The sequence below is a fragment of the Amia ocellicauda genome, chromosome 20 (genome assembly GCF_036373705.1).
Source record: "Amia ocellicauda isolate fAmiCal2 chromosome 20, fAmiCal2.hap1, whole genome shotgun sequence".
Classification (NCBI taxonomy): Eukaryota; Metazoa; Chordata; class Actinopteri; order Amiiformes; family Amiidae; genus Amia; species Amia ocellicauda.
In genome coordinates, this window is record NC_089869.1 from 1,917,165 (window position 1) to 1,932,087 (window position 14,923).

General features: G+C 39.5%; 1 protein-coding gene across 2 annotated transcripts in view; it reads right to left on the reverse strand.

The window, feature by feature from the left end:
- The window catches only part of abcc2 (ATP binding cassette subfamily C member 2), a 125,007-nt gene that overhangs the window by 99,632 nt on the left and 10,452 nt on the right, over positions 1–14,923 (reverse strand). Inside the window, exons 2-10 of one of the 2 annotated variants that reach the window (XM_066693955.1) lie at positions 12,311–12,484; positions 9,521–9,667; positions 8,757–8,897; positions 8,197–8,319; positions 6,799–6,854; positions 5,586–5,799; positions 3,668–3,846; positions 2,854–3,031; positions 863–1,117 (exon numbers count right to left, since the gene is read on the reverse strand). In XM_066693955.1, coding sequence (XP_066550052.1) covers positions 863–1,117; positions 2,854–3,031; positions 3,668–3,846; positions 5,586–5,799; positions 6,799–6,854; positions 8,197–8,319; positions 8,757–8,897; positions 9,521–9,667; positions 12,311–12,484 — 1,467 coding nt within the window. The remainder of the gene's footprint in view (positions 1–862; positions 1,118–2,853; positions 3,032–3,667; positions 3,847–5,585; positions 5,800–6,798; positions 6,855–8,196; positions 8,320–8,756; positions 8,898–9,520; positions 9,668–12,310; positions 12,485–14,923) is intronic. The other variant, XM_066693957.1, reaches the window with a different exon arrangement.

Below are 14,923 nucleotides of genomic sequence, written 5' to 3' on the forward strand. Positions count from 1 at the left end.
ACAGGGTGCAAGAATCATCCATAGTAGCGAAGCACAAACCAAACGCCCCAGCAACCAATTCGCTGGGAAACAGCACGAAAACAATGAAACAAGATATTCGCTATATTATTATTATTATTATTATTATTATTATTATTATTTATTTATTAGCCGACACCCTTATCCAGGGCGCTATACCCATGAAGGACAACTATGAGAGCCGCAGGCTTATGCAGCATACGAGGCCACGAGGGCTAAGTAACAAACAAGTAAGTACAAGGCAAGGAGAGATACATATATGAAAACAAATACTCAACCAACAATGCTCAGTTCTGTACATCTGAAGGAAAAAAGAGAAATGGCGTCTGCTCCTACGCACTTTTAAATTTTCAGTGAGTCAGGCGTAATATCGTGAGATTTGGCATAGATGCTTCAGAATTCTGGGTTCTTAAAGGGTAATGGTTCATAGTGATGGTTCATATTTCGTATTTGAAAGGGAACTGTGCTTTATTCAAGGCAGCCTACATGGTTTTACAAACACTAATAAAAACTGTACCATAATACATCTATACAACATATAGGTAACAATTTAATTGTAAAATGTTTATCCACACAATACAATGTATGGCATTCAAAGTATAAGGGAACATCAGAATGGTTAACAGGTGTCTTGAAGAGGCACCTAAAAGTGGTAAGAGCAGGTAATTCAACCACGAAAGACAGGAAAAAGTGGAAAGTGGTAGTGGGATGCCTAAGGGAAGGCATTACTAAATCAACCTGTGGAAGATAAATGTAGAGGGCGATTCAAGGCTGGAAGGAACAGCATGGTGAAATAGGCTGTGGGTAAAACCAGACCCAGTGGAGACAGAGGAGGATCACAGACCTGGAAGCCTTTGGACTTGGTGGCCAACACACCGTTGATAGGGACCATAAGGACCATGACACCCAGGCCAGCCAGCACGGAGGGGCCCAGTTCCAGCCAGAGAAAAATAATGGCCAGGATGATCTGCAAGGGACAGGACCACAGCAGATGGATGAAGTTACTGATGTCGTTGAAGCGCTGGGCATCGGCAGACATCAAGTTGACTGTCTCCCCCACAGTCGACTCCTTGCGTGCATCATTGGACATCACCAGGGCCTGGGAGAGAGGAACGGGCAAATTTAAGCATCACATAGAATCTACTGCACTTCGAGCTGGCTGTTCTGTACTGTACAGTACTTCTTCAAGTCCAGCTCTCTTTACATGAGAGGTGTCAAACTCTGGTCCAGGAGGGCGGTAGTGTCTTTTGGTTTTGGTTCCAACCCAGCTCCTAGCTCATAAATTGGTCTAATAAAATTATTAACTGGATGAATACTTCTTTCCACACTCCAAAATGTTTTGTGGGTACTGTGTCTACAGTAGTCAACATACTTTAAGTTATCATCTTTAAAAATCAATATGAAAATCTTAAATAAGTCTAACTGAGAAAATTATGAAATCGAGTAATTCAGAGTTGGAACTATTGGAACAAAAACAAAAGACACTCTTTCAAGTTTGGCAATCCTGCAAATCATCAACTGCATTAGATGTTGGTTCAGTTGATTTCCATTAACTCATTAAGAGCTCAGCTGTAATGAAAACAGAGATACCTTGGCCTTTGATGACAACATTGTTGATGACATCAACAAACCTGATGGCTACACCTGCTGTATATATATTGGTGTGTGCTGTGAGTACCAGCTATAATTAATTTCCTTTAATTTTTCTCTTAATCAAACCATACAGTCTCTGTGTCTAGTGCTTCAACTCATTTATATATTTGACTGTTTGTTAATTTATTGTATTTTATTATTTTTTTATTGTAAGGCTCAGAATAAAAATACATGGCTACGTGGGGACTTGATTCAAGTCTTCAAAATCATGAAAGGCTTTGACCACATCAAACCAGAGTAACTTTTCCAGATCTGCAGGGACAAATTATTACATGCAGGTAACAAAAATATCTACTATAATTAAACTATGGGAGGAATAGAACTGGAAGAAGTAAGACATGAGAAAGACCTAGGAGTTTGTGGACTCATCACTTTCCCCATCCAAACAAGGTGGGGAAATTGGGCTTCAAAGCATTCAACACAGAAAACAGGAGATACTTCTTCACAAGAGAGTTGTTACAATCTGGAAGAAACTCCCCTGCAACATAGTTTGGGAACATTAAAAATATACTGGATGTGATCCTTGGATCACTTAGTTATTAATGGACAACGAGCACAATGGGTCAAATGGCCTCCTCTCATTTGTAAACTTTCTTATTTTCTTATGTTCTGAACTAAATATGGTGTTTGGAATCTGTGGTCTTGTTCGTGTAGCTCAGATTTCCACAGCTGGAACGACACCAAGGGCTTCAAATGCGATGTAGGGATAAATAGTAAATAACTACTTCAGTTTTATTTTGTTTTCAATTAATATGTTATACCAATCTAAATTCTCTTTATAATGAATAAGTAAGGCAGACAATAATTCTGAGCCATTTTAATTAAAAAAATATACTTGCAAAAAAATGCAACTTTTAGTGATTAAGTACAATTATTAAGTACAATGCTAATGATTTCACTATTGAAACTATCATATTTAGTTCTTAATTTTGTATGCGTGCTAAAAATGTATATTAAGATGTGTATTAATCTTTTGTTTTTTGGAACTATTGCCAAGTTGGTGATCACCCTCAGTGGTACATGTTTTAGGAGAACTACCCATTTATCTTTTTTGATTAATGCATAAGATTAATTTGCTGAAATGTTATTCTGTAAAAGGATTGCTGAACTGGTGTTACTTATTTAACCAGGTAAATGGCAACTGGTGTATTATGATTGACTGTAGGGATGGACAGCTTATACCTTCTTGTAGACAGCAGCCATGATTGCGGTCCTCACTTTCATCCCCAGGACAAAGCAGTACTGGAAATACTGCTGTAGGAACATGGACTGCAAAAAGGCCACCACCAGAAGCAGAACAGCATAAAGGTACCCCTTCCAGGCATAAATTGAAGTATCCTGGGTGAAGGACACCATGACCCTAGGCCAAACCAAAGCACATTTTTAGAGGCCAGGCAGATAAAACTTCCTGGAGGGCTGCAATCCACACCAATAACTGGGTACCTTGACTACATGGAGACTCACAATTGGCTGAATTAAGCCGTAAACGATCTGGATAAAACAAACACCTGTAAGCACCATGGTTCTCTAGGACCAGGGTTTGCAAGTGTATCAAACTCAATTGCTGGAGGACCACTGACTTTTGACTTCTGACTTTTGTTCTAGCCATGATCCCAGTAAATTAATTGATCTGATCATCTGATTCATTGGTAATATTTCATACTGCAGGCTGAGAAATATGTCACAAACAGTGCACCTTCAGTCAACAATCAGCTGTAAAAGACCTTAAAACAATGGTAGGTGGTATTAAACATGAAATAAGTAGATGTATTATGTTATTGAGAGTTCTGGGGTCCTCCAGGAACTGGGTCTGAGACCTGTCATTTACAATGTTCACCAACTACAGTAACTAGCATTGTTAGACATTCATTATAGAGTAGCAGACAAGCTGTTGCAGTTTAGGTCAAACAGGCTGTCAGGTATGCTACAGCAGAGCCTCTCCCTGGCCCTCAGGATATGCCAAGGATTGTGATTAGTGAGTGTCTCTGGCACTTACTTGAGCAGCTGGGGGCTGATGAAGGACAGCAGATCCTGTAGCACTTTAAAGAAGCCCGACTTCAGGAGGATCCCACGGAAAGTCATGTAGAGGGAGCGGATGAGCCAGGACTGAGCCTGATCTGGCAATGCCTTATCCTCCTTCTTTGATTTGTTCCCTTTCTTCTCACCTTTCTCCTCCTGAGGAGCAAACGTTACTGTTATGAAGTTATTTGGCAGACAGTCACATTGCTTTACAAACCCTTATGTATAATGTTCTGCATATTTACAACATCACCAGAGTTACATCCCTATATATGAAAAATCTATACATTCATGTAGCACAAAAAGCAAGCAATCCCTATAATCCCACAAGATTTCTCCATGCATTGCATGCAACACTGAAAAAAACAAACACTTCAAACCGACAGCCACTGGCCACTGGTCAGGTTGCTGCATCATGTTTATTTGCTGACATAACAAATTCAGCTGATAGGTTGTGTTAAAGGTACTTGCATGCCATTGTGGTGTATTGTAGGCAAGTAAAAAGTAATTTGAACTTCCTTTTTTATTCTATAAATAGAAACATATTCTGTTGAGTGAGTTTTTTATGTCCAGCTCATTCTGTATTCCAGAAATCAGAGATCGAGAAATATGCCATGACTTCACGGGGGTGCTAACTCTGGAGCTGCTTTGCTGGAAGTCAAAATCAGAAAAGTCACAAATTGAATTCTCCATTGACATAGAATGAGCTGGACATGAAAAACTCACTCCACAGAATATGTTTCTACTGATAGAATAATCTGAGAAAATATGGATTTTTGGTGGAATTCCCCTTTAAAGACCTGAACAATATCCAGAACCACGATCCTAACTGTCCCTCTGGTAGACAAAGCTAGCCATTCTAAACAACGAATAACAGCCACATTATTTTTCACAAATTTACAAGCATGTGGATAGCACAATTGTTTGTATATCATAGTGTGATGATATGGGTCCATAATTACTTTCAGACAGGATGGGATTTTTAAAATAACCTTTTCAATTTCAATTGAACATCAAATATTTGTTAAATTGTTCCTTAATTACCCTTCACAGCATTTTTATTTTTTTATTTTTGCTTTTATGTTGTGAGCATTTATAATGTTAGTTGATATTTTTTTCTGTTCATTAATAGTCAGTCACAAACAAAATCTAAACTATCTCTGCATCAAATCAATAACATTAATCAGCTTTTGACATTGTCTCATCTATTATTGGCAGCTTTACCTGCATGCAGTGATTAAGCATTCATCTGAGATGTAGAGGCTGGAGGTGGAATGCTTCATTTACCATTATTTTGTTATTTAAAAGGTTCCTGTAAACCTCTCAATATAATATTATTTAATACAAAATATTACTTGCCAGGATCTGCACATAATTGAATATGATTCGATTTCCAATTGCATTCTGGAGGGCAGTTTGATTTATGAATGTAAAAATGCATCTGTCATTTCAGAGGCTATTGAAACATCTGACAGTACTGAAAGCATTATTAATAGAAAGTGATCAAGTAACATGTGACCTTCAACTTCAGGAAGAATAATAATTATAATCTTAAAAATTCTTAACAGGATCAAATGGTTCAATCTGTGCTACAGGTCTAAAGGCCACTTCCTATGATGCTTTCAGTATTTTCAGAGGGTTAAAGTTTTGATAGCCTATGAAATGATGTGATAAAATGTATGAATGGTCTTAAAACTCTTTTGTTAATCTAAACAAGTAAGCAAAGGTTTAATATTATATTGATAGAGTTATATGAACCATTTATTTAAGGGCAGCATCCAAATCCAGTCCTGTCTTTAAGTGTCTCAGTGACTATGGAGCTACATAAATCATCCTACAATAAAGATCGGGTGTTGGCATGTCTGGTTTAGTTAACTGGCTTTATTTGTTCATACCATAACCAGTGCATCACAGCTGACCCCCTTGGACAGCCCACTCTCCTGGGCCTCAGTCGTCTTCATGCTTCTCTGCTGTTTGGCTCTCGCCTTCTTCACCTCCCAGTTCATCCTCTCTTCAAACTCATGGCAAATGGTGTGAGTGGAATTAGAGGGGTTGAGCTCCCACAGATCCTCCTGCACCAGGGGCTGCTTGTAGCCCTGGGTAATCATGCTGCAAGGAAACACAGGAGGAGCAGAGACAACAGTCACCTATCCCCACCCTAAAACAGATCTCTTCAAATGCTAAGCAAGATTACTGCTGGAAGCAGACCTCTGGACCAGCCTTCTAAACAAGGTCCACAAACTCTGGTCTTGGAAGGATACAGTTCTTCAGGTTGTCATTCTACCTGAGCTTTTTAACTACCGGATCCAACTGATTTTTCAGTTAATTATGCAACCTTCCCCAGTTCTTAAGATGCAATAATTACTATAGTAGTATTCATTATTATTATAATTTGTATTATTATTAGCCATTTATCATAAACTGTTACAGCAACAAAAGAACATAACATAAGAAAGTTTACAAATGAGAGGCCATTTGACCCATCATGCTCGTTTGGTGTCCATAAGTGATCATGTCCAGTCTATTTTTTAATGTTCCCAAGTGGTAGGCTTCAACTGCATCGCTGGGGAGTTTTTCCAGATTGTAACAACTCTCTTGTGAAGAAGTTTCTCCTGTTTTCTGTCTTGAATGCTTTGAAGCCCAATTTCCCCACCTTGTTTGGATGGGGAAAGTGATGAGTCCACAAACTCCTAGGTCTTTCTCATGTCTTACTCCTTCCAGTTCTATTCCTCCCATAGTGTAATTATAGTGGACATTTTTGTTACCTGCATGTAATAATTTGCACTTGTCCACATTGAATTTCATCTGGCAGGTGTCGGCCCACAACTGAATATTATCTAAGTCCCTTTGAATAGCCATTGCTATTGCAACTGCCAAGATTGTATCTGCTGGACCACCTATTTTGGTATCATCTGAATATTATCTGAAGTCACTTTGAATAAAGGATCACATTTCCTTCAACCTATTAACTAGAACCAACACAGCAGTTTTACTGAATTAACTTAAATTAAGGCAAAATAAAAACCAGATTAGAAGTCCTAAGACTGTCTGAAAGTAGAGAAGGACTGCAGAGAAAGGCAGGGAAGGACAGGGACAGAAGATTCCTACCTGTTGAACCAGTTGAAAGTGATTCTGCTGAGAAACGAGGCCCCAGCCTCTGGATTCTGAAAAATGATTAACAAAAATGTCTACAAATTATACACAATGAGATACAGTACTATGAACTGGAGTGGATTCAAGTGGACTGGAATATGTCTTGTACCATCTTGCACATACACTCACCTAAAGGATTATTAGGAACACCATACTAATACTGTGTTTGACCCCCTTTCGCCTTCAGAACTGCCTTAATTCTACGTGGCATTGATTCAACAAGGTGCTGAAAGCATTCTTTAGAAATGTTGGCCCATATTGATAGGATAGCATCTTGCAGTTGATGGAGATTTGTGGGATGCACATCCAGGGCACGAAGCTCCCGTTCCACCACATCCCAAAGATGCTCTATTGGGTTGAGATCTGGTGACTGTGGGGGCCAGTTTAGTACAGTGAACTCATTGTCATGTTCAAGAAACCAATTCGAAATGATTCGACCTTTGTGACATGGTGCATTATCCTGCTGGAAGTAGCCATCAGAGGATGGGTACATGGTGGTCATAAAGGGATGGACATGGTCAGAAACAATGCTCAGGTAGGCCGTGGCATTTAAACGATGCCCAATTGGCACTAAGGGGCCTAAAGTGTGCCAAGAAAACATCCCCCACACCATTACACCACCACCACCAGCCTGCACAGTGGTAACAAGGCATGATGGATCCATGTTCTCATTCTGTTTACGCCAAATTCTGACTCTACCATCTGAATGTCTCAACAGAAATCGAGACTCATCAGACCAGGCAACATTTTTCCAGTCTTCAACTGTCCAATTTTGGTGAGCTTGTGCAAATTGTAGCCTCTTTTTCCTATTTGTAGTGGAGATGAGTGGTACCCGGTGGGGTCTTCTGCTGTTGTAGCCCATCCGCCTCAAGGTTGTACGTGTTGTGGCTTCACAAATGCTTTGTTGCATACCTCGGTTGTAACGAGTGGTTATTTCAGTCAAAGTTGCTCTTCTATCAGCTTGAATCAGTCGGCCCATTCTCCTCTGACCTCTAGCATCAACAAGGCATTTTCGCCCACAGGACTGCCGCATACTGGATGTTTTTCCCTTTTCACACCATTCTTTGTAAACCCTAGAAATGGTTGTGCGTGAAAATCCCAGTAACTGAGCAGATTGTGAAATACTCAGACCGGCCCGTCTGGCACCAACAACCATGCCACGCTCAAAATTGCTTAAATCACCTTTCTTTCCCATTCAGACATTCAGTTTGGAGTTCAGGAGATTGTCTTGACCAGGACCACACCCCTAAATGCATTGAAGCAACTGCCATGTGATTGGTTGGTTAGATAATTGCATTAATGAGAAATTGAACAGTACAGGAATGTGGGTCTATGTCACAGGCAAATGGGTACCTTTTTAACTGTGTCCTCTGATTCCGGGGGGGTGTCAGAGAAGGCAGACAGGATGAGACAGGTGACATGGAGGCCGTAGGAAATGTAGAAGATGCAGAAGCGGGGTAAATCTGCAATTGTGCCCTGGGAAGCAACACAAGCAGGCGATTACACTGAAACAGGGAGAGCAGCAGAGCAACATCATACATCCAGGTGTCTAAGACTGGGCCTGACACTTGACTAGCAGAAGCTGCTGGCAGTGATTGGTATTACAAGTAATTATTTTCTAAACTACACTTGCTGCTTTGATTTCAAGACAGCTTACATTTTTTATGGGAAAGGGCTTTGGGTTCACTGAAAACAGAGCAGTTTTTTCAATAATAAAAATAACCTTTATTTTATTGAGTGGTCTTCACCCTAAATAGTCCTTTTACAGAACAGTGTTCTAAGCCTAGATTTAAAAATGTTTACAACCTGCTTATTTCTTTGGGAATTAACCATCACATATTCTGTGGGGACTCTTTGGAGTGTTGCACACAAGTGACTCCTTGTGGCTTCTTTTATTAAAAAAAAACTCTAACCTGGATTAGTGCCTCTCTCAGCAGGGTCTGGAAGGGGAATACTTCACACAGCACAGAGAGGAGCCAGAACAAGAAGAGGGTTGCTGAGTCTCCAGGCATGCCCCGTTTACGCACACTTTCCTGACATAGCATCACCAACACCTGGAGGTGGGGTGCAAATACATTACATCTCACTCTTACCAGACTTACTAATTGATATCTTCAAATGTTCAATTTTAATCATTTATGCAGATTGATAATGGTCTTTAGCTCCACCCTTGGTCTTGGAGAGTCTCACTACAGCAAATGCCGTATGTCACATTTGAACCACTTGTTTACAAGGAATAGGAAACATCTACATTGGATTGATTAGGAAGGTGTTTTGGTAAATTCTGTAATTTAGAGACCATTTGGAAGAACATATAAAACTAAATGGATATGGACTCTCCAGGACCAGGGCTGAAGTGAAACCAGTTTTCTTGTGCTGAATTAATATAATCTGGATTTGTATCTTTTACATAACAAATGTTATTTCTCCGCAGCACACTGTTTTCAGTACAGTAGTTTCTAAAGGCCAGCTAACTTCAAAAGCATTATGTTCATTATGTTCCTTTGGTTCTGTATCTTTTGTAACTTCATAGTTTATATTCTTCCAACCAAACAGACAGGCTTATGTTTTACCTATCAGAATTGTTTAGCTTTAGTACCAGTAAACTGAAATGTAATAAGACACATTTGAATAAATACTGTATGAAAATGTTAAGGCTGTATCTGCACAGGCTTACCCATGAAAATGCATATAAGACAGGGTTGGTGTAAAGCACTGCTGGGTTTATCCCATCTGAAGTTATATCCCTCAAAGGCCCAAAGTCCTCTGCCACTGTGACGGCCAGGCTAACAACAGCCATACAGAACAAGAGGCTAACCATTACCTGAGACACAGAGACAAGAGCTCCCAATCAAACATACTTCAGACATTTAGGGACTCACACTACTTTGTATCCTGCTAAAGAAGAGTGAAGGATTTCATAACTGGATGACATTTTATATATTATGGACACATATTAAGCCATGCATAAAGGTTGGCAGAGTTGAATGACTGGTCGGAAAGGTGCAAAATAGTTGTCTAGAAATCTCCAAAATAAGACAAAAGACAGAGGCTTCAACAAAACACAGGATATACATATAGGAAACATTTACAACAAAAAAGAAAAAAGAAGGGGCAAGTGGGTGGTAATCCTTTGTAGAGATGCGCCGATCCGATAATCCGTATCGGTCCGATACAGACCAAAAACCCTGGATCGGATATCGGAAATAATAAATGTTGTAATCCGATACGATCCACCGACAAATCTAGCCTGAAACTTCGTCTTAAAGGGGAACTCCACCGAAAATCCATATTTTCTCAGGTTATTGTATCAGTAGAAACATATTATGTGCAGTGAGTTTTTCATGTCCAGCTCAATCTATGAACCAGAAATCAGAGCTTGAGAAATATGCCGTGACGTCACCGGGGTCCTAACTCTGGAGCTGTTTTGCTGAGAGTCAATGGGGGAAATCAGAAAAGTCACGAAAATCATTAAAAAATAACATTTTATGCACGTTCGATTGGACCATCACTCTATTTTTCCCGAAAGAACCATCGGTTTGTAGTCATAAAAAGTGTATTTCACCACCCAGGACTGTCGCTATTATTGAACATGATTATTTTAATCCAGGCACCGCAGTGTGGCTACAGTGCAGGAGCCGCACATCAGCCCCGAATAAAATAATCATGTCAAATAACAGTGACATTTTCTTTTCTTTTTTGCCCTCAGGAAACCTCAGTCACATAGAGGGTATAGAGGGTATAACAGTCACATTAGAGCAAGGTTCCTGCAGGTTAAGGATGTGGAAAAATAATTAATTATAATGACTTTTCATCATCTTAATTACTGAATTAATTACTGAATTACTGAGTTGTTGCATTGATAAATTCCATATAAGCACAATCGGTGTAATTCTACAGATCTGCGCACATCTGCGGAAATCTGCGATACAAGAACGCGACCAATGGCTTCCTCACAGAGACGAAAACACTGTTAAGTGTTAATATGTGCAGTGCAATTAAAATACCACAACTCTACAGCTGGTGTGTTAACCCACCTAAAAGACAAACACCCTTGTGTGAAACTAGCAATGACAGAAAAGGGAAGAGGAGCAACAAACAAATTAATATTATTAAAACACACACAGCCAGCTGTTGCCGTTGATTCTGTATTGACTGAACTCGAGCGCAGAGGGGTGTCTGTGTGTTGAGTGAGGCTTGGAAACGTGGAAAAGTAAATCGTTTAGTTAAGTAGATTGTATAAATTAGTTACATAGATAGTCTAATACATTTTGTATTTCACTGTTGTGACGAGAAAACATTGCCACAAGGACGCTAATGTTAAGGCATTTCCGGTGCAGCTCACATTGCTAAACTATTAGGCTATTGAATAAAAAACAAATTAAAACAAATTGAAGATCTTTAAGTGAAAACTTAAATGTATGACTTAGGACTAACACTGGAGATGCTATTTACGTTAATGTTAAGTTGAGTTACATTCTACATTTAAAATTATAATTTTTTACTGGAAATTATATATATATATATATATATATATATATATATATATATATATATATATATATGTATGAGTTATTTATATTGTCATATTTTAATCCAGTGTATGACACTAGAATATATATATATATAGTGTTAACTAAATGTCGTGATTTGAATTTTGCACAGTTGTACTTTCAGTGATATTTCAGTATTCATTTTGAATATTTAAATGCTGCTTAAATATATATATATATATATATATATATATATATATATATATATATATATATATATATATATATATATATATTTTACTTTAAAAGTTTCACTAAATAAAAGGAAGCAGCATTATTGCATAAGTCATGTTGTTGTGGGCTATTTTTTCCTGTAAGGAAATAGAGAATTTGTTTCAAATTGCATCCATACATATGGCATATTAACAACTTAGTAGTAAACAAAAATACCATATTGGTATCGGTATCGGCAGATATTAAAGGTTGAGGTATCGGTATCGGATCGGAAAAAAGAAAAAGTGGTATCGAGCCATCCCTAATCCTTTGTGTGGTCAAAACTGGATGTTAGCAAAGATATATTTCCCTTTTAAATAGGTATATACAGACGGGTGACAAATTAAAAGAAAAACCTGAATGAATTAGTGGAGGAACATAACTAATGCAAATACAATGCCAAGGCGCATTGAAGCTGTTCTGGTGGCTCATGGTGCCCCGACACCTTTATGTTGTTTTTTCCTTTAAATCATCACCCATCTGTATGTGTATATATATATGTGTGTGTATATATATTTATATTATTATTATTATATATATTTTTTTCTAAATGTAATTATATACAAGTAATTTTATTATGTTATTTTACAACATTTTGACAACATCCCCCAGAAAATGTAGTGTGTTATTTGGTTAGCCAGGATGTATATAACCCAAGTAAGCCAACTTTACAACAGCGAATTGTCAGCCCTGGGACCTACCTGTCTGCAGACATAGAGTTTGGAGAGGTGTGAGTTAGAATTACTCTTCTTGAAGAGGGAGTAGATGTGCCAGGGAGCACATAGCCACAGGAAGCCCAATGGTATCCATACCAGCACTGTACGCTCCAGACACACTGGCAAGTCTGGGTCTGCCCGATCCATGAATGATAAGTTCTGGGAGAAATGAGAGATTAGTGTAAGCTGTGCAATATGCGTTTTTGATCTATGACTGAGAACTACAATAACTGATTAAATCCATGTTCACCTTTCACTTTTCAAATATGTAATCTAGGCGTCTCAAAGCCAGGTCACAGTGGAAGGTCTGGAAGACCACATAGTCTTCTGTTTTTTGTTTCAGTCAAGTTCCCAATAATTTAATTGGTCTGATTCAGCAGAGAAAATAAATAGTTCAATACGGGCTACACACTTTTCCCACAACATCATCATTTTGGCACATTTCTGTATATTTTGTCGTTTGAACGTTATGACAATATTCAGCCATTCACGGAAAGACAACGTGCATACACATTCACCTTACAGTGAGGGGAAAAAAGTACTTGATCCCCTGCTGATTTTGTACGTTTGCCCACTGACAAATAAATTATCAGTCTATAATTTTAATGGTAGGTGTATTTTAACAGTGAGAGACAGAATAACAACAAAAAAATCCAGAAAAACGCATTTCAAAAAAGTTATGAATTGATTTGCATGTTAATGAGTGAAATAAGTATTTGACCACTTCGACTTAGTACTTGGTGGCAAAACCCTTGTTGGCAATCACAGAGGTCAGACGTTTCTTGTAGTTGGCCACCAGGTTTGCACACATCTCAGGAGGGATTTTGTCCCACTCCTCTTTGCAGATCCTCTCCAAGTCATTAAGGTTTCGAGGCTGACGTTTCGCAACTCGAACCTTCAGCTCCCTCCACAGATTTTCTATGGGATTAAGGTCTGGAGACTGGCTAGGCCACTCCAGGACCTTAATGTGCTTCTTCTTGAGCCACTCCTTTGTTGCCTTGGCTGTGTGTTTTGGGTCATTGTCATGCTGGAATACCCATCCACGACCCATTTTCAATGCCCTGGCTGAGGGAAGGAGGTTCTCACCCAAGATTTGATGGTACATGGCCCTGTCCATCGTCCCTTTGATGCGGTGCAGTTGTCCTGTGCCCTTAGCAGAAAAAACACCCCCAAAGCATAATATTTCCACCTCCATGTTGGACAGTGGGGATGGTGTTCTTGGGGTCATAGGCAGCATTCCTCCTCCTCCAAACACGGCGAGTTGAGTTGATGCCAAAGAGCTCGATTTTGGTCTCATCTGACCACAACACTTTCACCCAGTTCTCCTCTGAATCATTCAGATGTTCATTGTACATGTGCTTTCTTGAGCAGGGGGACCTTGCGGGCACTGCAGGATTTCAGTCCTTCACGGCGTAGTGTGTTACCAATTGTTTTCTTGGTGACTATGGTCCCAGCTGCCTTGAGATCATTAACAAGATCCTCCCGTGTAGTTCTGGGCTGATTCCTCACTGTTCTCATGATCATTGAAACTCCATGAGTTGAGATCTTGCATGGAGCCCCAGACCAAGGGAGACTGACAGTTATTTTGTGTTTCTTCCATTTGCGAATAATCGCACCAACTGTTGTCACCTTCTCACCAAGCTGCTTGGTGATGGTCTTGTAGCCCATTCCAGCCTTGTGTAGGTCTACAATCTTGTCCCTGACATCCTTGGACAGCTCTTTGGTCTTGGCCATGGTGGAGAGATTGGAATCTGATTGATTGATTGCTTCTGTGTACAGGTGTCTTTTATACAGATAACGAGCTGACATTAGGAGCACTCCCTTTAAGAGAGTGCTCCTAATCTCAGCTCGTTACCTGTATAAAAGAAACCTGGGAGCAAGAAATCTTGCTGATTGATAGGGCAGATCTCCCTAAACTAGTAGACGGGCTACTGGCCAAAGCCGGGGGAATCCACTGCTCATGGTCCACATTGAAACCAATGACATAGGAAAAGGTAGGACAGAGGTTCTGCAAGACGAATTTAAATAGTTAGGAACAAAGCTAAAGAGCAGAACCTCCACGGTAGTTTTTTATGAAATACTTCCGGTACTACGTGCCAGGCCAGGGAGACAGGCAGAGATTAAAAAGTTTAACACGTGGTTGAAAGCTTGGTGTAGGGAAGAGGGCTTTAGGTTTATGGAGCATTGGTCTTTCTTCTGGGATAGATGGGAACTGTACAAACCGGACAGTCTACATCTAAAAAAAAGGGGGGCTAATGCATTGGGAGAGCGTATGTGCAGAGAAATTGAGAATCATTTAAACTAGGGACCAGGGGGGCAGGGAGCTCTGACAATGGGAGATGTTCCTCTAAGGAAAGAAAACCAAGGGAAACTGCTAGTTGGAAAGTCCTGAAATGTTTGTACCTCAATGCCAGGAGTATAAGGAACAAGATGTTAGACCTAGAAGCCACAGTGCTGGCATGTGACTATGATGTTGTAGGAGTGACAGAAACATGGCTTACAGAAAATGATGGGGATGAATACAAGTTGAAAGGATACACACAGTTTAGGAGAGACAGGCAAAATCGATGAGGGGGTGGGGTAGTATTATATGTCAGA